This window comes from Ictidomys tridecemlineatus, chromosome 6 (genome assembly GCF_052094955.1).
Source record: "Ictidomys tridecemlineatus isolate mIctTri1 chromosome 6, mIctTri1.hap1, whole genome shotgun sequence".
Lineage (NCBI taxonomy): Eukaryota > Metazoa > Chordata > Mammalia > Rodentia > Sciuridae > Ictidomys > Ictidomys tridecemlineatus.
Window position 1 is genome coordinate 45,348,912 of NC_135482.1, and position 23,449 is coordinate 45,372,360.

A 23,449-nucleotide genomic window follows, 5' to 3' on the forward strand; every position below is an offset into this window, starting at 1 on the left:
TTCCTATGGAGTAATAAAATGAAAGTATATCCAAGTTTTTTGATGTTTCTACAAGGTCTGAAACAATTACTAGTCATCAAAATTATCAAAAACAAAATATTTAATGTATATAAACTTTTGAAATCTTCAAAATTTAATAACTCATGATTAGTTGTAGTTCACTACTAAAATAGATTTTAATAATTTTAATAGTAAAAATTAGATCTTACTAAAATAGTAACATCTAACATTTATGTGGCTTTTCAGTAAGCTAAGAAAATAAATGTTCACTTTAAGATGTGATTTACAAGGCTTTAAATCATTTGGTTCTAATATAAATGGACACCAATGTTCACTATTAATTATATCTAGGTAGCAACTATTTTCTTCTTTACATTTTTCTGTAGCTTTCAAATCTAGAATAAGTACTACTTTTACAACCAGAACAAAAATCTAATCAATATTAATGTATCCTTAAAATGATTATTAGTAATTTCTTTAAATTTCATTCTATTAAAAGCCATAAAAACTTACTTTCCCTTGTGCTTCTTTCAGCTGTTTTTCTGCTGTTGCCTGCTTGACATTTGCTTCTCTCACCATCTTGTGAGCTTCCTGAAAAAGTTAATATCTCAAATTTTGGAAACAAAGGATTTAACATTTGTTTTTAAAAACCAACTGACAAGCGCTGGGGTTGTAGCCCAGTAGAAGAGCACTTGTCTCACACATGTGATGCACTGGGTTCGATCCTCAGCACCACATAACAATAAATAAACAAAATAAAGATACTGTGTCCATCTATTAAAAAAAAAATCTAAAAAAGCCAACTGTCAAGCATCTATAATTGAAGCAAATGCATACTGCCAAAATTTACCCTGAAACTAAGAATTCAATATCAACTACCAAAACAGCAGTTGACATGAGACAAATTATTAGGAACTAAGAACAGGTACACTCCATTTAGTACCTATTACCACTGAGGCAGCCAAGTAGAGTTCAATCATTCTGATAATGCTTTTATAAGGATTGTGACTCTGATGAAAAAAAAGATAATGGCTCACAGGTCAAAGCCAACTTCCTTGCAGTTAGGTGTTTATAATTTGATCATGATATGTATATATGCGTGTATGTATAGATGTGTATACATATATACATGTATATATATTCATATTATTAATCATAGCAAAGATAAGGGACAAAAATATTAATGCATCAATAATATTGTAGTTTATAGGGATGACAATTGAGAAGCCTCAGAACTTCCAATAAAAACATTCACAAAATAGTACTAAGAGAATATTTTATACAGAGCAACCTAAAAAGGGAAAATCAGAAAATATGAAACTCTAGGTATTTAATTCCTTTCCACACATACAATATTTACTTATTGAGCATTTATTCATGACATCTCTTTGCCAGGTACCATTCTAGTACTGATAATACATTGGGAAGAGAGACAAGGTCCCTGCTCTTAGAGAGCTTACATTCTAATAATCAAACATCAGGGCAAGAATTCTGGATTTTATTTTAAGTGTAAAAGGAAGGCTTTTTTTATTTTAAGAAGAGATATGACATGGTCTCAATTAAAAATTATGCTGCCATGGGGCTGGGGCTGGGGCTCAGCTGTAGCACACTTGCCTGGCATGTGTGAGGCACTGGGTTCAATTCTCAGCACCGCATATAAATAAATAAATAAAGGTCTATCAACACCAACAACAAAATATTTTAAAAATTATGCTGTTATATGGAATGATTCCCAGGATTCAAGAAGATTAGAAAAATATGGGATTATATAGTTCCCTGTAATATAAGAATTTATATTTCAGAGTTTCTACTTATACTTTCTCTAAGGGAAAGACAGAAGGTAGGGAGGTTTAAAGACATTTAGTAAATAAAGTAGTTTGAAAATGCACCTACTAGGTCTGCCAAATGCTGGGTCAAAGAGTGAAAGTTCCCTACCACTGACAATGGTGATCCCATTCATCCACTTGCTCTTACAGTACTGTAAAGAGTAGTGGTTTGTGTGTGCCTATAAACTCATAAATCTCATTAGTTTAAATATAAGAATCTTCACTATCAATGATTTATATGAAATGAAATTAACAGAAAAATATTCCATGCACCATTATGCTGATTTCTTGGCAAGGTCCTTAATAACTAAATGAGTTGAACATTTTCTTTTTAAAAATAATTGTTTCAGATTTGCCAAAATTTTCCAGGATAAGTAGCTGTGAACTGAAGATATCTGCCAGATATTTTCAAAATAATGAACAAATCTAATCTGACCTTTCAAGATAAGTGACATTAGCTATAAAAGTAACTCATATTATGTGGGAAAATATATTTAAATATTTTGAAATAGACTCTACTTTCAATAATAGTGGACTATACAATTTGGACTATATAGAGAACAATTAGCAAAGCTAACAAGGTTTTGTTGGTTATTTTTGTTTTTAATATGTCTGAAAACATTGAGAGCTAAGAAAACTGAACAATTAGAGGTCAAGACCAGAAAAAGTAAACACAAAAAAAACGAGGTGAAATTTGAGGCGACCTTTCCACTAGAGACAAGTGATAATGAAAAATACCTCTGCACATAATTGGGGTCCCAAAAGGAAAGAAGAACTAGGCTGAGGCAGCAGCAGTATCTAAAGAGATAATGCATAAAATTTTGCAAATCAACAAAAGACATCAAAAGGCAGATTTTTCAAAGGTTTGGAACTTTTCATCACTTTGTCCTTCTGAAGCTCAAAGTGATATAAAAAATCATCTATAGCAGGAATCAGCAAACTTTTTCTGTAAAGGGCCAAATAGTATTTTTGGATTTGAGAGCCATATACAGTTTCTGTTGCAAATGTTCAATTTATCTTTTGCAGTGTGAAAGCAGCCATGGGTAATATATAAACAAATAAATGTGCCTATCTCAATAAAAATTTATGAGCAATGAAAGTTACATTTCATATAATTTCATTTTAAACATGCTACCACGGGCTGGGGATGTGGCTCAAGCGGTAGCGCGCTCGCCTGGCATGCGTGTAGCCCGGGTTCGATCCTCAGCACCACATACCAACAAAGATGTTGTGTCCGCCGAGAACTAAAAAATAAATATTAAAAATTCTCTTTCTCTCTCTCTCTCCCTCTCTCCCCTCTCTCACTCTCTCTTAAAAAAAAAAAAAAAAAACATGCTTGCAAAAGTTGCCTTTTAAGGGACATGGTTGCAATGGCAGCTACCTTACCAAATTTCAAAGATACAATATAGTCTGTCACCAGGCTGCACATTAGATCTTCAGAATTTATTCATCCTACATAACTGAAATTTTGTATCATTTTAACCAACATCTCTCATTTCTCCAATCCTCAACCTCAAACAACTACCAATCTACTCTGCTTATGAGTTCAACTATTTTAAATTTTATGTAAGTGGAGACTGTGCAACATTTTCCTGTATCTGGCATTACTCAAATAACTTGTGTCCTCTAGGTTCATCAATGTTGTCTAAAATGGCAGAATTTCCTTTTTAAGGTCGAATAATACTCCAGGATATACAGAAACATCAGATTTTATTTTCATATTTTTATTATTGAGACATTGCTGCAATGAACATGGAAGTACAAGGCATCAAGATACTAATTTTATTTCTTTTTAATATACACTTAGAAGTGGGATTGCTGGTAATTTTTAATTTTTCTGAGGAGGAACCCCCATACTGTTTTATATAATGGCTATCTCAATTTACATACCCACTGGTTATGATTTGGATATGAAATGTGTAAAAGAGTGCAGTAGTATTCAGAGGTTAAATGATTACATTATGAGAACTGTAACCTCATCCATGGATTAATCCATTTGACGAGTTAATAGTTTAAATGGATTAATGGGTGGTAACTTTAGGCAGACAGGTTATAGCTAAAGGAAGAAAGTCACTGGCAGCATGCCCTTGGAGATTATATTATCCTCTGATCCTTGTACTTATTTTCTTTCTCTGCTTCCTGGCTGTCATGAACTGAGTAGCTTTCCTCTGCCAGGCCCTTTTGCCATTATGTTCTGCTTTACACTGGGCCCAGAGCTATGGAGTTGGCCAGCCATGGAATTAACCTTTGAACCCATGACCCAAAATAAACTTTTCCTCATCTTTTTGGGGTTTTGGTCACAATGACCCAAAACTGACTAAAACAAAAAATTGGTTCTAGGAGTGGGGCCATTTCTGTGACTAACCTGACCATGTGGTTCATAAGTATTTGGAAGTGGTTTGCAGGGGGATTTTGGAAAAGTTTGGAGATGCAGGATGCAGAAGCCTTAGAATGTTGTAAGCAGAGCTTGATGGGTGAGACTGATGGGATCTCAGAAGACCAGAATGTCAATAGGACTGCTGACAGTAAAGACTTGGCTCAAGTTTCAGAGGGGAAGGAGGACTCTATTAAAATTGAGTCCTCAATTTTAGAGAACTAGAGGTCATTGACTAGAGGTCATTCATGTAACTTCTGGCAAAATAGCTGTCTACATTTTGCCCATATCCTGAGACTTAGCATGAGGTTAAATACAAAGGCTGAATGGACCACTCAGGCACTGGCATGGACAATGCTGATGCCCTTTAGCCAAGTTTACAGTGATAATCAGCAGCAGAAAGCAAAGCAGAAAGATCTGAAAAACTTGCAGTTTGGCCAGAAAATTGTAAGTAAAAGTGGGGTCAAGGAAGTGTGGTTGTTGAAGAATTTACTACTGAAGAAATGCTAAATACTTCATACAGCCAGACAATAGAAAAGACAGCTTGAAGGCATACTGGGAATTGGCAAGGCCACACCTATCACAGGCTCAAGGGTGTAAAAATAAAAACTCCTTTGAGACCAGACAATGAGAGCACCCTGCTTGCACAAAAGGGGTGGCCTAAAAAGTTGTTTCACCATGCTCAGCCACTCACAGGCCACTAAAGCCAGGGTGCCAGAAGGCTTGGCTACTGTTCAACATGGCAGCAAAACCTGGTGTCATCCAAGTGGTGCTGGGTCTGCATGAACGCAGAATGATGGAGTCACGGGGTCATGGAGGCTTCCACCAAAATGTCAAAGGAAGGCCTGGGAAGCCAGGCAAAGTATAGCAGGGTTGGAATCTCTGCAAGCAATCCCTGAGAAGGCAATGCATGAAGATGTAAGAAGAAAGCCAAAGCTGCAGAAATCAAGCAAAAACAAACCAAGAGAAATGCCATGTGGGCTATAACCAGCAATATTATGGGGGCAGAAACACACAAGCCCTTTGGAGAAAACATCATGATGCCATGTCCCCCTGATGCTGGACCTAAGCTACAGGACTTGTTAGCCCAGGTGGACTTAGTTCTTGCTTTGGTCTCATCTTCTTTCCATGACCCTACTTCTCCTTTTGGAATGGAAGTACTTCATGCCATCATATGTAACCTGCTTTTGATCTTTATAGAGGCTCACAGATAAGAGTTTGCCTTGAGTCTCAGATGAGATTTTGGACTTGGTCTTTTGAGTAATGCTGCACAGAAGTCAACAAAGTAAAAAGGCAACATAGGAGACAATAGAGTGTTTTGGAAATGAATTAAATGTATTTTGCATCGTGAGACAGGCATGAGCTTTCGGAGGCCAGGGGCAGAATTTAATGGTATAAATATGAGGTGTCTCCCCCAAAAGTTCATGTGTAAGAAAATGTATTAATGTTCAGAGGCAAAATTGTTTTAAGAGTATAAGAGTTGTAACCAGATTGGTGGATTAATCCATTTGATAGATTGATAATTTGAATGAATTAATGGGTGGTTATTGAAGGCAGATAGGGTGTGGCTGGAGGAAGTAGACCAGTAGGGGTATGTCGGTGGAATTATATTATCCCTGACTCATTTCGCACTAGCTCCCCCTTTCCTGGCTGTAACAAACTAAGTAGCTTTCCTTTGCCACACTCTTCTACCAAGATGTCTTGCCTCATATTGGGGTTTACTATTTTGTCCCTGGTGAGCCAAACTCTCTCTGCTTCATGGTTGTCATGTCCTGAGTTGCTTCTTTCTGTCATATCCTTCTGCCATGATGTTCTACTTCACTTTAGGTCCAGAGCTATGGAGTTGGCTGACCATGGACTAAACCTCTGAATCCATGAGTCAAAATAAACTTTCCCTTCTCTGAGTTGTTCTTGTCTGGCCTTTTGGTCACAGAACACAAAACTAAAACACTGACCAACAGTGTACAAGGGTTCTTTTTCTGTATATACTTGACAACATCTTTTATATTTTGGATATCTCATTGGGTTTTGATTTGTATTTACCTGATGATAAAAGATGCTGAGCAGGGCTGGGGATGTGGCTCAAGCGGTAGCGCACTTGCCTGGCATGCGCGTGGCGCTGAGTTCGATCCTCAGCACCACATAAAAATAAAGATGTTGTGTCCACAAAAAAACTGAAAAATAAATATTAAAAAATTCTCTCTCTTAAAAAAAAAGATGCTGAACACCTTTTAATATATTTGTTGGCCATCTGTATTGATTTTAAGGAAAAGCATCTATGCAGGTCCTTAACCTATTTTTCAATTGGGTTTTTTTTGGGGGGAGGAAGGAGGTCTTTTCCTTTTGGTTATTGAGTGCCTTGTATATTAACCCCTTATAAGATATATAGTTTGCAAATATTTTCTACCACTTAGTAGGCTGCCTTTTCATTTTGTTCAGTTTGTTGTGCAGAAGTTTGATGCAATTCTACTTGTCTAATTTGCTTTTGTTGCCTGTGCTCTTGATATAGTAGTGTTATGGTTTCAAGTTTTCCTTATCCAATTTGAGTTTATTTTGTGTTATTGTTGTTGTTTATGCCGTAAGATAAAGATCCAATTTCTTTATCTGAATGTGGATATCCAGTTTCCCCAGCACCATTTATTGAAGACACTATCCTTTCTCAACCGTGTATTTATAAGCACCCTTCACATAAATGCATAGGCTTATTTGGGGGCTACTTAGTTCCAATTGTCTTTTTATCAGTGCCACACTGGTTTGACTACGGTAGCTCTCTCATATATTTTGAAATAAGGAAGTGTGACATATCCAGCTTTTCTTTCTTGTTGAAAACTGCTTTTGTGGGCTAGGGTTGTGGCTCAGTGGTAGAGCACTTGCTTAGCATGTGTGAGGCACTGGGTTCAATTCTCAGCACCACATATAAATAAATGAATAATAAAATAAAGGCCCATCAACAATTTATATATATATATACATATACATATATATATTTATATTTTTTTTAATGTGTGTGTGTGTATGTGTATATACACATACACACACACACATTTAAAAAAAAGAAAACTGCTTTTGCTCTTTGGCAGGTCTGTAAGAATTTTAGGATTTTTTTTTCTATTTCTGGAAAAAAAATCATTGGGATTTTGAGAGGGATTGCACTGAATCTGTAATCACTTTTGGTTTTATGGACATTATAATTTTTTCAAGCCATGAACATAGGATATCTTTTTATGTATCTGTCTTCTTTAACTCCCCTCATCCACATATTATAATATTCAGCATACAAATCTTTAATCTCTTTGGTTAAGTTTATTCCTAAGTATTTAATTCTTTTTAGTATTTTTACAAACAGGTTAACACAACTGTATTATAATGATTGATTTACCTGTGTTCAACCATCTTTGCATCACAGGGATAATCCCATTTGGTCATGGTATATTTATTCTTGTCATATGCTGCTGAATTCAGTTTTTAATCATTTTATTAAAAATTTTTGTACCTATGTGTATCAGGAATATTGACCCATAGCTGTTTTCTCATGTCTTTTCTGACCTGGTTTTCAATGGAATGCTGGCCTCATAAAATGAGTTTGGAAGTGTTCTATTTCAAGAAGTTAAGAAGGATTGGTATTTTCTTTGGATGTTCAATAATATTCACCTATAAAGTCATCTGGTCCTGAGTGGTTCTTTGTTGGTAAGTTTTTGATTACTGACTCAACCTTATTTGTATCTGTTCAAGCTTTCTTATGTCTTCTTGATCCGTTTTGATACACTATGTTTCTAGGAATTTATCCATTTCCTCTAGACTATTTGGTTTATTGGTATACAGTTGTTTATAAAAGCCCCTTTTTATTTCTGAGGCATCTGTTGCAATGTTTCCTCTTTCATTTCCAGGTTTAGAAGAGTCTTCTTTTATTCTTAGTCTAAGCTAAATGTTTTCTTTTATTTTTTCAAAAAAAAAAAAACCTCTTTGTTGATATTATTATTTTCCTAGTCTCTTTTTCTATTCTAATCTTTATTATTTCCTTCCTTTTGCTATCTTTGGGCTTAGCATGCTTTTCTTTTTCTAATTCCTTGAGGTATGAGATTGAATTCTCCTTTTTTTAATGTAGGCATTTATTGCTATAAAATTCTCTAGTACTGTTTCTGTTGCTTCTCATTAGTTTTGGTATGTTGTATTCTCCTTTTTGTTTGTCTCAAGATATTGTTCAAATTCCATTTTGATCCCATGGTTGTTCAAAACTTTGTTTAGTTTCCATGTATTTGTGAATTGTCCCGTTTCTTGCTGCTATCAATTTCTAGCTTAATTTCACTATAGGTGGAAAAGATTTTTGGAATGATTTTTATCTTTTTAATTTACAAATGATTTTGTGATCTAACATGAACAATCCTGGAAAATCTTTCATGTATATCTGAGAAAAATTTGTATTATTTTGTCATGTGGGAAGTTCTATATATGTCTGTTAGGTCCATTTGGTCAAGTGTTATTCAGTTCTACTGTTTTCCTCATTGATTTTGTTAAATTGGTGTGTTCATCATAGAAAGTGGGGTATTAAAGTCCCCTAGTATTATTTTGCAGATATTACTCCTTTCAGATCTTTTAATGTTTACTATCTAGGTGCTTTGATGTGAGTACATATAACTATCTTCCGGCCAAACTGAACCTTTTGTTATCATATAATGACCTTGTTTCTTGTGATTATTTTGATAGAACATCTACTTTGTCCAATTACAGTTACTTCTGTTTTTCTGCCAGTTTTATTTCTCCATCCTTTCACTTTTAGATTATATGTGTCCTTAAATCTAAGGTGAGTCTCTTAGACAGTATATAATTGGCATTTTGTTTTTTACCCATTCAGCCACTCTTAGCCTTCTGATCGGAAAGTTTAGTTCATTTACACTTAAAGCAATTATTGTAAGGTAAGGTTTTACTCTTGCCATTTTATTAAATTCATTTTTATTTATTTATTTGTTTGTTTATTGTCTGTGTTGTAGTTTCCTTGCTCCTCTCTTTTTTGTTGTTATTTAGTGTGGTCTGATGATATTTTGTGGCCATATATTTTGATTCTTTTCTTTTTGTCTTTTGTGTATTTAATTTTGTTTAGTTTTTTGTTTTGTTTCGTTTTTGGTTACCACAGGGTTTACAATGAACATTTTCCAAGTACAGCACTATCTTAAACTGATAACTTAATTTCAATCACAGACAAACACTCTAATTTGTACACCCTATATATAAACACTTTAGATAATATCAGATTTTATTCCTTCCTATATTGTGTTTCCACTAACAAATTTCTATTCTTACTATACTTGTCTCCTAATTTACATATTGATATTAAAATTTTCATGTCACAAAATGTTACATTTTCCTCCAACCATTTACAAATATAAAACCCATTATTAGCACAGGCTAGACAAAAGGAAACATAGGGTGCTTTTATCCTGAGGCTCTGATCTGCAGACTTCTGATCTAAACAATTACGTGTATATATTTAAAAACTGTGAAAACAGATTTTTTATTCTACCTGGTCAGTAGTGATTCAAATAAAGGAGGTGGCAGGGTTTTTATTGTTGTTGTTGTTATTGTTTTGTTCATTTGTTTGTTTTTAATAATGTTTAAACACAACAATTGATTAGTTTGCAAAAAAAATCTGTTACAGCCAGGAGCAGTGGCACACACCTATAATGCCAGCGACTCGGGAGGCTGAGGCCTTAAGAACTTAGAGATGCTCTAAGCAACTTAATGAGATCCTGTCTCAAAAAAAGCTTGGGAGGCTGGGGGTGTGGCTCAGTGGTAAAGTATCTCTGGGTTCATTTAATCTCCAGTAGTAAAAAAAAAAAAGAAAAGAAATCATATTATGTGTATAAATAAACACACTACAAGGATTTTTACCTTTACTAAGTGTGTGTGAAAGGCACCCATCAAGGATGGATGAGGAATGAGCAAGGGGAGGACAATGGAATAGAATGGGAATGGGGAACATGTGGGGAGGCAGCAACAAACAGGGACTGAAATGGAGTGGGTCAGATGCCATGCATGTAAGAATTTGTTGAGATGAACCCAGCTACTATATAAAACTATAATGTGCTAATAAAAATAATAATAATACTTTGTTAGTACTGGGGAAGACAGAAATTTGCTGGAAGATTTTTTAAAAAATTCCCATACTTGATAATAGAACTGAAAAAAAACATACACGATTTACAGGGGCCACTACACTGATGACAGATGGATTGATAAATCTGTGAGTTACCAGCAACATTACATTTAATTTTAAAAATGAAACTCAGACTAGACTTTCATCTGGGTCATAAATTTTTAAAATCAATTTTCAAAAACAAAGTAACATTCAATCACATTCCTCACTACATATAAAAATACAAATACAAATAATGCTGTGGTGAGAATAAAATATTTTGGTACTATTATAAAAATTTAAGTAGTTTTATTATTCTTTTTGTCTTAAATGTATGTAATATATTAGTATATATGTTAGCATATGTATACAACCTATAAAAAGTTTACGTGCTTTTATAACAGAGCCCAGCACATAGGGACCCCGAAATAAATATGAGATACATGCTCAAATTTCTCTATCACTGACTGGGTATAGAATCAAAAAGTTCAACATATATTGATCTAGGTAAATAACAGTGGTTTGGAATATGCTTTGCTTTATAGTCTAGAGGTAGCACCACAGACTTTACTAATAACCTGAATGTGGGATAAAGGAAAGAGAGGCCTCACAATAACTACAATGTTACGGCCTGAGACAAACAGAAGTGCCAGTTATTATTTTAATAGTATTTAAAGAAAGAGTCAGGGTAATAAATCTGAATACTAGCCTTGCTCAACAGACTTTCTATATCTTATTTTTCTTTACTGTTGAGAGAAAACTAAGCATGACAACAACAACAACAACAACAATAAAACTGGCTTATAAAACAAAACAAAAAAAATCTTATGACTACCTATATTTTTTCCATATTGAGTGCAAAGTATTCTTTCAACTGACAATTTTGTTATCTTATCTCAAAATTGAAGACAGTACAAATATATGCGATTTTAGAGTTTTGTACATATTTGGTATTTTAAGACTCAATTTTGCTACATATAAACCATAATTAATATTCAAAATTATTCATCAAACATAATAACGAACTCCTAATTTGAAATTACATGTCAGGTTTACCAAAAGTGTACAAATGGAGTTTATTCTGAATAATTTTAATATTTAAAAAATTATACACACATAAAAATGCAAGAAAAAATATTTTCATAAGATAATGATAAACTAAGATTAGCAAGGCACAATTAAGGCCACAGAAAAACTGTCAGCACTTTTTTCATAATTCATAAATAATTTGAATACAAATTTCATTACTAAAATCATCTTTTATCAACATACTTTCTTTCCTGGTCTCAGTATAAAATATAACATCAAATACTCCTGTTCTAGATTTTTAACTTTCCATTGACCACCATTCTTAAATTTAGTTTCCTCTCATTTCCTCTTATTTCTTCAGTTACCTTGATGACTAGGTAACTGAAGAAATAAATACATTCATTTTAAAATGTCCATTTGAGAAAATAACAAATTATGAAACATGCACATCACAGATTATCATTTCAACTAGTGAATGAAAGTGTTATTTGAAAAATATAAAATATATTAATATTATATGTAAGAAAATATGCATACTTCTAAAACTGAAATAAATGTTACATGAATAAAAATAACAAAAAGCAATTTTAGAGTTTTGTACATATTTGGAATGGAATGGAATGGAGTTTTTCCCCCAATTTTTTTTTATTATAATAAATAATTTAAGAAGAAATCTTTGGAGCTGGGGATATAGCTCAACTGGTAGAGTGCTTGCCTCACATGCACAGGGCCCTGGGTTCAATCCCCAGCACCACAATCAATCAATCAATCAATCAATCAATCAATAATGTTTAGGGATAAAAAACATTGTTGAGTGATGATGATGGCATTATTCATTCTGGTAACACATCAACATTTTTGTTAAGAAACTTCTAAAGGCTGATGGTCTTACCAAAGGAGACACTTCATGGCAATGATTCTTTACTATGTAAGTACTATCCTTTTCCCTAGAGATACTAAAAGTTGTCAAAATGACCAAGGATTATTACTAGCATTTTGGTGGCAATTCCTTATAATGGTTAATTTTATTGTCATCTTGACTGGGTCACAGTGTGTCCAAATAATTTGGTCAAACAGTATTCTGGGTTTTGGGTTGTTTTAGATGAAATTAATATTTAAATTATCAGACTGAGTAAAGCAAATGCTCTCTATAATATGGGTGGGCTTCATCCAATCAGCTGAAGTCAAAAATAAAACAAAAAGTTCCTGAGCATGAAAACTCCTTCTTCCTTCAGGCTCTAACTAGAATATTGGCTCTTTCAGATTCTCAAGCCTTCAAACTCGACTGGAACTACACCATCTGCTTACCTGAGTTTCTAGAGTATCAGTTCACCTTGCAGCTCCTGGGATTTGCCACCTTTCATAATTCCATGAGCAAATTCTTTATAATATTGAGTATCTTTGTCTTTCTCTCCCTCTCACACACTCTATTATTTCTGCTTCTAGGGGCTAATGATACTCTTACTGAGAATCAATGCTTTAGCTGGCTAGAAATTTTGGTCCTGGTGGCAGGCTAGACATAGCAAATATACTCTCTAACATTCCTCACATTACCCCATATCAGAGATCATTTTTGTTGCAGAATCAGAAAAAGTTACTCTAAAGTAGCCTATAAATATTTAAAATTTAAGTTTATCTCCTTTCTTTAAACACATATAATTTTAAATTACCTGATACTGGTAGCTTATAGCGTTTTATTTATTTTGTTTTTCTTTAAGTTACAGATTGTACATTTATTAAAGATTTTTTTTTTGCTTAGAGGACTTATGAATATATATGAAGTTAAGCATATCCTTTGAAAGATCTCTTCAAAAAACAATTCTATCAATACATGAAAATCAAGATGCTTCTGTTGGCCAAGATGTAAACAGACCAACCTCAAATAGACTAGCTGTGAGTTCTTCCAATTCCTGTCCAAGTTGATCTCGCACTTTTGAAAGCCTTTCACATTCTTCATCTTTCAACTTCAGTTCCTATGAAAAATTAATAATTTTATTTGGGGACTCCACAGTATATAGTTTGATTCAAAAGGCTATAAATGTTTGCTAATAAAACTACAAATTATTAATACTAGCTTCTCCTACATGTTCACATTGAAAATGCTTATCTAGTACTTGCTACATGAAAGGCTAAAATTTTACATAGTCTAAAATCACAAATAATCCAACTAACATATACTAAAATTTCACATTTCTTTCATAAACTACCCAAAGATTAAATATGAATATATATTATAAGTAATAAAATGATTTCACTCTTTTTTCCCCTTCGTTTTTCTCTTGAACATATTTATTTCTATCCAGCAAGGAATGTTTTTAATTATGCTTATTAATTTCAATTAAAGTTCAGTAGTTTTTTCACATTTATTTTAAAAGTTGTTTACCTATGTGCCATACTATAATAAATCTAAAATTTCTATTAGATTATCGATTTAACACAGTAACCAGAGGTAAACAATGCATATTAGCATTTAAAATCAAAAACAATGTTAATGACAAAAGTTACAACCTATATTTACATATAACTTCTCTACAGGTCACAAACAAATGTCTAAAAATTATTAAGATGCTAAAAACATGCAATTTCAAATGTCTAACTAGCTCTAAATTAACCTTTCAAACACTGAAAAAAAAAAGCAAGCTCCTTAAACAGCAGTCTCTCTCTCTCTCTCTCTCTCTCTCTCACACACACACACACACACACACACACACGTCACAATTACAGAAACAAAATACAAGATAGTTGTGTTGTAATTGTAGTAGGAGCACAGTTTTTAAATCTCCTAAAGATAACTCCTAAAAACCAAATATATCGGGCTGGGGGTGTGGCTCAAGCAGTAGCGCGCTCGCCTGGCATGCGTGCGGCCCGGGTTCGATCCTCAGCACCACATACAAACGAAGATGTTTTGTCTGCCAATAACTAAAAAATAAATATTAAAAAAAAAAATTCTCTATCTCTCCCTCTCTCTCCCTCTCTCTTTAAAAAAAAATATATCAATTAGAAAATCAGAAGAACCTAATGACTATATCATCATCAAAACTAGGTAAAAGAGAATCCCCACTAATTTCAGAATATGAGAGAATGATTCATATTGCCCCCAATGCAAGATCAGAAGGGACTCACAGGAAATGAAAGGATCTCAGAACCCCAAAATCACGAAATAACTCAAAACGTGCTGCTGAGAGAACAAATCTGAGGACAAATGGAAAAAAACAGAGAGGTTTTCACAGGCCCCATCTGTAGATGAATTAAGAAAAAACAAAACAAACATGTATATTCCACTCTGTAGGCAGCAAATGGTGCTGAGAAGCTCTAAACTCTTAAGGATCTAGGAAGTCTGCAAAGAGCTCCTGGCCAAGGACAGAGTCTCATACTAAGGGAAAAATGCTTGGAATTTGAAACCAAACTGCTAGACAAAAACAATGGCGATAAGCAGAGAGAAGGAACGACACAAGAGGAGAAAGGGGGTGGCAAGGTTACAAAAGAAACAGATCACAGAGTGTGAGGGAAAGAGAAAACTATCTTGTGATGAAATGTTACACCTGTATAGCTCTTAGAAACACTGAGCTAGAGGAGAAAACCTGCTTGAACAAGGTATACCTCTGAGAGACGGAAGAGTACTCAACTATACCAATATCAACAGAGGGAAAAGCTATCCAGGCTTATCCTACTCCTTCACAGGAACTTCCTCCTAAGGGCCAAGGAAAATCCAATTCCCACTAATATGCAAAAAAAAACACAAATACATAAACTTACAGTTAGATGATAAGATGTTCTGGTGCACAGAAACATGTGACTATAAATATAAAAATAAATTCTATATTTCAAAAAGCTTTAAGAAAGGATTTTGAATGTTTTTGCAGCAAAAAAAAAAAAATGATACCTTTTTGTGGAGATATGTTTAACCTGACTTAAACACACTACCACCCATATGTGTGTTGAAACATTACATGGTTTCCCATTAATACTTACAATTTATGTTTATCAGTTGAAATTTTTAAAAAGCTAAATGCAAAGCCAAGCCAAATACAAGGAGGAAAAAAATCACATCAAAGTTTTACAGCAACATTTCTAGAAAACAAAGTAACATTTTTTAGATATTGAAGAAAAAAATGTAAACTGAGTATTTTATATTCAGCCAAAGTGTTTTCCATGTTTAAGGCCAGAAAGTATCATAAAGCTGAAAGACCTTAGAAAATCTCTCTCTCATCAGCCTGCCTGAATGATGGAGCAGAGAATATGAATAAGAAAAAAAAATCTACAGAAGCTTTAATTAAGGACTGGAGATGAGAAGGAATCACATTGAACCATAGTACTATGACTAAAAGATGGAGATATCAAGAGAATGAGATGTCAATCCACAGATTGGGAGAAAATATCTGTAAGAGACATATCTGCTTCCAAAATATGCAAAGAACACTTAAAACAACATTCAGACAAGAACAATCCAATTTTTAAAATGGACAAAAACACCAAAACAGACATTTCACAAAGAGGATACATAAATGACAACTAAGCATATAAGATGCTCAACATCGTTTCTCATTAGGGAAATGCAAATTAAAGCAACAAAGTGATGCTACCACATACCTATTAGAATGGCCAAACTCTGAACACTAATGACATCAAATTGTGAGTATATGGAGCAACAGGAACTCTTATTCATCACTGGTAGGAATGTAAACAACACAGCCACTATGGAAGATAGTTTGGCAGTTTCTTACAAAACCAAACAACTCTTACCATATGATCCAGCACTCGTACTTCTTGGTATGTACCCACAAGTTGGAAACATGTCCACACAAAAACCTGTACACTGACATTCATAGCTGCGTTATTCATAATCGCCAAAACTTGGAAGTAGCCAGGATGTCTTTCAGTAGGTGAATGATTAAATTACATCCAGATAATGGAACATCATTCAGTGCTAAAAGGAAATGAGCTATTAATCCATGAAAAGACATGGTGGAATCTATAATGCATATTACTAAGTGAAAAATCTGAAAAACTCAAAAACTACATACATATTTCCAACTGTCTTACATAGTAGAAAAAAGTAAAACTATGAAAATTTTTAAAAAATCTGTGGTTACCAGGGTTTTGGGGGAGGGGGAAGAGGGATGAACAGGCAGAGCACAGAGGATTTTTAAAGCAATAAAACTATTCTCTATGATACTATAATGGTGGATACATACACATCTTACATTTGTCAAAACTCACAGAATATAAAACACCAGGAATGAACCCAAACGTAAACAAAGAACTTTGAGGGATAATGTGTCAACAGAGATTTATCAGTTATAACAAATGTACCACTCTGGTGGGTGATGCTTATAGTGAAGGGCCCTGAATGGGCACTCTGTACTTTCCTCTTTTCTATGAACCTAAAATTGCTCTTAAAAAAGTGTCTATATTTTAAATGGGATAAAGCTAACAAAACAGTATATAAATGACATAAGTTTTGAGAATACAGAAATGAAAAAATAGGTGAAAGATGAAACTAAGTCTCTTAACTTTTTAAGAAATTTGCTGAAAGTAAACAGATACAACTTGAGGCTCACAAAACAATGTGTATAAACTTGAACATAGTTCAGACTACAGAGGTTAACATTATGACGGTACCTGTAACTAAAATTAAATTATAGAGAAAAAGGAAAGAAATAGTTATTAAATTATTTAGTTTTGTTTGTGGTGGAGACCAAAGACAGTCTCTACAGAAGGGCCAATTTATCTTAAATCTTTGATTTCCTAATGACACACCTAATGCCCAGTCTTTCAATATTTCACACAAACCTCTTCACGTACTTATGGGCATTCCAGTTTTAAACAATAAAAGTAATATTCATGTTTTGTCACAACTATTTGTTAGATACATCAAAGACTATCACTTTAGTAACAACTGGAATGAAAATAAAAGCCTTCCAAATGACCAAAAAGAAAAACTGAAGGAAAATACAAAGCAAACCGGGTACATAGTGAAAAGGTTCATACACACAATAAACATCGGAAAGTTATGTGACAAAAAAAAGCCCAAACAGCATCTTTATTAATAAATTTAAGTGGATATAACTCATCTATTAAAAGAAAATGACATTCAGACCTGGTAAAGAAGCAAAATCCATCCCTATGCTCTGTACAACAGACATACCTAAAGTGAAGTGATTCAGACAGTTTAAAAATAAAAGGATGGGCAGAACTATACCAAAAACAATATAAGAAAAATAAAATGGACAGGACAGGACTGAAATCACTGAAGATGACAAAGGAAACTTAAAATGCTAAAGACTACAAGGCACAATGAAAACTTTTAAATAGTCATGAAAAAACACAAAAGTAGACCTAAACAAACAGAAAGAAAAACCCATGTTCTTGGACAGAAAGACATCATTAAAATGCCAGTTCTCTTGGGGCTGAGGCTGTAGCTCAGTGGCACAGTTCTTGCCTTGCACGTGTGAGGCACTGGGTTCAATCCTGAGCACCACATAAAAGCAAACAAATAAAATAAAGGCATGCTGTCCATCTAACTACAAAATTTTTTTTAAATGCCAGCTCTCCCTACATTAATTTACACATTAATAAATGCATAAATTTAATGCCAGGTCCTTTCAAATCCTAAATTTTTACAACTTTATGTGAAAACTAACTTCACTCAACATTTTCTACTACGTAAGCAGTATGGTAATTCCTCAGGATACAAAAACAAATAAAATACTATACCCTTGAGAAGCTTCCAAACCAAAAGACCAATTCATATGTCATTCATGAAAGCAAAATTCTCAAGTAGTTCCCTACTATCTACCAAAGTAGAGTAAACCTCACCTTAATACGCTCTGCAACATATGCCGTTTTCCTTTTCAGAGTTACCTCCCATGATCCATGCTCTAAGGTGAGTTAAACTGGTCTGATTTGCTCTCCATTCATTGCCAAGCTGATCCCATCCTCCTGAATTCTTTCCCCATGAATAACTGATAACTTTATTTCTTGTTACCAAGAATTAAACCCAGGGGCACTTCACCACTGAGCCACATGCCCAGTCCTCTTTATTTTTTATTTTGAGACAGGGTATCATTAAGTTGCTGAGGCTGGTCTTGAACTTTCAATCCTCCTGCCTCAGCCTCCCAAATTGCTGGGATTACAGGCATGTACCAGCACACCCAGCTGATAACTTTCTCTTTATGCCTCCGGGTTCAATTCAATCTACTAGTATGAAGTAAAATGTGTACTTCATGTGAATATTTTTTAGATCTTCACTTGTACTTTTCATTATGAAAACCTTGTACTGTAATATAGTTATTCAAAATTCATACTTTCAATAAATACTGTTTCTATTAACAACACATCAGGCATTCATCTAGGTAAACAGATAGGAAAGAAAAAAGACCAAATTCATGACATCATTGCCTAACGAGGGTTGCAAAGGCAATTTTATAAATAGTAATGTGTACATACTAGAAGAGTCTTCCAAATGCAAAGGAAGAAATTAAGAAGTGTGCTTTATATAGCCAAATATGAAGAGGGTAGATGCCACAAAAAAAAAAAAGTTAGGTTTATGATCTGTCTTGAAAAGCCTTGAATGGCAGTCTTTTTTTACACAATTGGGACTTACCTTAAAAGCAAGAGGAAATTATCTAAAAATCTAAAAGATTATGAAAGATTTTAATAGAGCAACCATCAAATTTGTAATATAAAAGGATGACTTTTAGAGTTTGGCTAAGTTAAAAAAAACTGGACTGAAAGAACACAGTAATTCCTGTAATATTTTAGGCAAGAGATATAGATTTAAAATGGTATTAGAAAAAATTCAAGAAGTATTTAGAGAATATCAGACTCTATAATGAAGTATATTTCAACAAATTTAAGATTTCATGATTCTTTTTTTTGTGTGTATGGCGGGGTGATACAGGGGTTGAACTCAGGAGCACTCAACCACTGAGCCACATCCCCAGCCCTTTTTGTATTTTATTTAGAGACAGATTTTCACTGAGTTGCTTAGCACTTCACTGTTGCTGAGGCTGGCTTTGAACTCACGATCTCCTGCCTCAGCCTCCCGAGCTTCTGGGATTACAGGCGTGTGCCACCACACCCAGCGACTTCATGATTCTTAACATTTTATACGCCAGGAAAGAAAATACACTGCTAATAAAACTATCACACCACGCTTTTTTCCTCTTAGAATGTCAATTTTATGTGATAAGGAATACTCTTCTAAACTGATAAATAGAATTTTATCACGTTACATTGCTTTTTTGTCTCTTTCTTTTTGTTTCAATGTCATATTATAGTGAAATACTTCTGAAGATGTTTTAATACAGTATTTAAGATAAAAAATATATAGCACCCAATTCACATAATTCAATTAAATTAATAACAAAAGGGCTGGTTGAGTGCTTGTTTAGCAATCATAAAGTCTTGGGTTCAATCCCCAGTATATCAGAGGGAAAAAGTCTTAAACTGTTAACATGAACAACAGTGAACAAGTTTGCACCCAAGTAGGCATTGACAACTGCCACAATCTTTGCCTAGCTGACAGCAACTAGAAGACTCACACTGATTTCAGAAAAGTTAATGGGAAAAAATGTACAGCTCAGAATCCATAAAATACTACCTATGTAAACAAGTCTTTTCTCCCTAATAAACTCCCTAATAAACCCAGGTTCATATCTAACATTTTGCATACTACATAGCCTAATACAATCCTGTAAATACTCTGGTTACTCAAGACATACTCGCTGATGAATGAACATGGCAAATGTTTACAAACTTTCTTGGCTACAGTTAGTAGGCCTATGCTAATTGGTACTAGGTATGTGTTTTTGAGTTAACTTCTTATGGCTGCAAGTTATCCTACTGCATTTTATTTCCACACCATTTAATTCTCTTTTAAGGAAGAGTAAAAGTTGAAGGTAATCCCAGCAGGTTTCACCCTTTAGTGAATGTAAAAAAATCAACAGAGAAGTTTGATGAAAATGCATACTGCCAAGCCTCACCAAAATAATTCTGTTTCAGCAAGTCTGGAATGGAGCACAAAACTCTACATTTTCATAAGGACATACCAAAGCTCAAATTACACAAGAGAATTCCACCAAAAGCTACTCTTAAGCACTAACATGTGGAAGTCCAAACAACTGAAGGACAACACCATTACCTCTGGCATTCCTGCACCTAAAAGCCAGTGGTCACATGGGGGGCTCCCCTACTCACACTGTATGGGTTTATTGCTGGGAAGTGGTAGTTCAGCTCTAAGAGATTATAAAAACAATTTCACAAGGAACTGCCTATCAACTACAAACACCTGTTTCAGAGTACTAAATGAATAAAAATGAACCTCTATTAGGTCAAGTCACTAAAATTTTGGAGGTACTTATAAACATCTAGAATCACCTCAACTAATAATATATTATGCATGTGTGCCTACTCATACACCATTATACCTGTATACATGTGAACTATTGATTTAACTAACAAAATATATTGAGAATTAACTATATGCTCAGCACATAATCATAAGCACAAACATAATAACTAAAGCATGTATGTGCAAGTGTAAATTTTTATGTGGGGGTGTACTTGTATGGGACGGGACAGAAAATCAAACAATACAAATAGGAAATACAACTTTCATTTCAAATCAAGATAGAGTAACAAAGGTCAAACTTACCACCACCTGACACAACTAAGAAACTGGGTAATATATACGAAACAACAATCTTCAAGATATTGAACATTTAGCAACAAAAGACAGTGATCCTCCAGAAATGGGAAACAAATCAAGCGAGCCTTAGATTGTTATTTGAAGAGATTAAACACTAGAGAAGTTTAAAACTGTCTTTCATATGCTCAAGAGTGAATAGAGGTAAGACTAATTATGCAAAATTAAAATATATTTATGTATACGTACATAAAAATATATATATATATATTTGGATCATATACATATATAGAGATTCTATACATAGATAAGCATAATGTATATGATCCAAAGCAAACTCTTAGTGATCAAAACTACAATGTTTAAGTTTTAAAATACATTGTATGATATTAACAGATTAGAAAATGCAGAAGGAAAGCACAGTGGCACTGAAGACCCAGCACAGGAAACTATCCACAATGAAACACCAAGAGGGAAAAAGATTTTTAAATGAATAAATAAAACCCCAGTAAGCTAGCTGGGTGCAGCAGTGCATACCTGTAATCCTAGCATCTCAGGAGCTGAGGCAGGAGGATCATGAGTTCAAAGCAACTTAGTGAGGTACTAAACAACTTAGTGAGACCCTGTTTCTAAATAAAATATTAAAAAGGGCTGGGGATGTGGCTCAGTGGTCAAGCATCCCTGAGTTCAATGCCTGGTACCCAAAACAAAAACAAAAACCCAGTAAGCTAATGTATGTGTAACAGGAATTGGAAAGGAGGAGAGAGATTTTGAGAAATGTAAAACTTATGAATAAATACTGGCCAAAATGTCACAAATTTTACAAAACTTAAAACTCTCAGATTCAAGAAACTCAACAAATTCCATACACACACATACGTACACACACAAAACCCTGAAAAAAAACTACTTCAAAGCAAATCATTATCAAATTACTTGCAGAGGAATCTCATAAACGCCTAGAGGAAAACCCATCACATAGAGAGGAACAAAAGTAAGGATAACAGCAGACTACTTGTAAGAAATAATGAATGCTTTAAGATACTAGAGCAACATTTTTAGAGTTCTAAAAGAAAAACGTATCAATATAAAATTCATTATCCAGAGAAAATAGCTTTCAAAAACAAAAATAAAAAGAGACATTTTCATATATATATAAGTTAAAAGAAAAAAGCAAACATGGAAAACAAAAATGTTAAAGAATGTCCTTTAAACAGAAGGAAAATGATACCAGTTAAAAATCTAGATACATATGCAGAAAAGAATAGCACATCAACTGTTTAATGCAAACAAATAACATGTTGTGCAAAAAAGATAGCCTCTTTAAGAAATGGTACTGGGATAACAGAATATCCATGTGTAGAAGAATGAAACTAGATCCCTATTGCCAGGAACCATCCTTGAACTGTGCAAGAACCTAAAAGACAAGGAAGCCATTAAGCAGGAAAGCCTGGTATGGAGAACTCCCAGTGAGAACCCCCAGCAGCAATCCTGCTGGCTTGAGAATACTTGGTTCACGTGGCTTCCTACCTAGCTGCCTCTAAGTTCAGCAGTGCAATAGAGATGGGGTGACCCCCGAAGCCACACAGCCACTCAGCCTCTCGGAGATGAGTATGGCTTGCCAAGATGTCAATCAACCTGTTTGCTGCAAGACCCCTGCAACACAGAGAAGGTTTCCACAGTTTCCACTGAAACCTTAACCTTGCCTTTGATGTGCTTCCCCTTAAATAAAGAATTGGATGGGCTGGAGTTGTGGCTCAGAGGAAGAACACTCACCTAGCATGCATGAGGTCCTGGGTTCAATGGTGGAATGCGATGAACATCATTACCCTAAGTATGTGTATCAAAACACGAATGGTGTGACTTTACTTTGGGTTCAACTAGAGACATAAAAAATTGTGCTCTATTTGTGTAATATAAACTGAAATGCATTCTGCTTTCATATATAACAAATTAGAATAAATAGAATACAACAAATTTTTTTTTTAAATGGAGCCATTTTTTAGTTGTTCAGTTCTAGCTCTTATTAGGACTGGAAGATCTAACAGGCACTCTGCTTCCTTTTTATTTAATTTCTGGCTCTGCCTCTATTTCTTAGTAATTATTTCAGACTTTCTACTTCTCTCAGGTGGTTCATATCTCCTGAGCAGGAATCTACCCTGGCAGGGTGCTGGTCCCCCTGCAATACCTTATCTCTCACCCTGTACAAAAGTCAACTTAAATTAGATTAAAGACCTAGGTATAAGAACAGGAACTTTCCAACTGCTGCAAGAAAACATAAGGGAAGTAGTTCAACACATAGGCACAAGCAACAACTTCTAGAATAAAACTTCTGTAGCTCAGGGAATATCAAGAATCAATACATAGAATATCATCAAATTCAAAAGCTTCTGCCCAGCAAAAGAAAACAATTAGCCATGGGAAGACACAGCCTATAGAAT

General features: G+C 34.2%; 1 protein-coding gene across 7 annotated transcripts in view; it reads right to left on the reverse strand.

The window, feature by feature from the left end:
- The window catches only part of Rab3ip (RAB3A interacting protein), a 51,963-nt gene that overhangs the window by 11,840 nt on the left and 16,674 nt on the right, over positions 1 to 23,449 (reverse strand). For 5 of the 7 annotated variants that reach the window (XM_040280330.2, XM_078053158.1, XM_005328738.4 and 2 more), the window contains 2 exons: positions 13,237 to 13,332; positions 514 to 591 (listed from right to left, as the gene is read on the reverse strand). In XM_040280330.2, coding sequence (XP_040136264.1) covers positions 514 to 591; positions 13,237 to 13,332 — 174 coding nt within the window. Of the gene's footprint in view, positions 1 to 513; positions 592 to 13,236; positions 13,333 to 16,102; positions 16,287 to 23,449 lie in introns of those variants that run through there. The other 2 variants (XM_013360133.2, XM_040280331.2) reach the window with 2 other exon arrangements.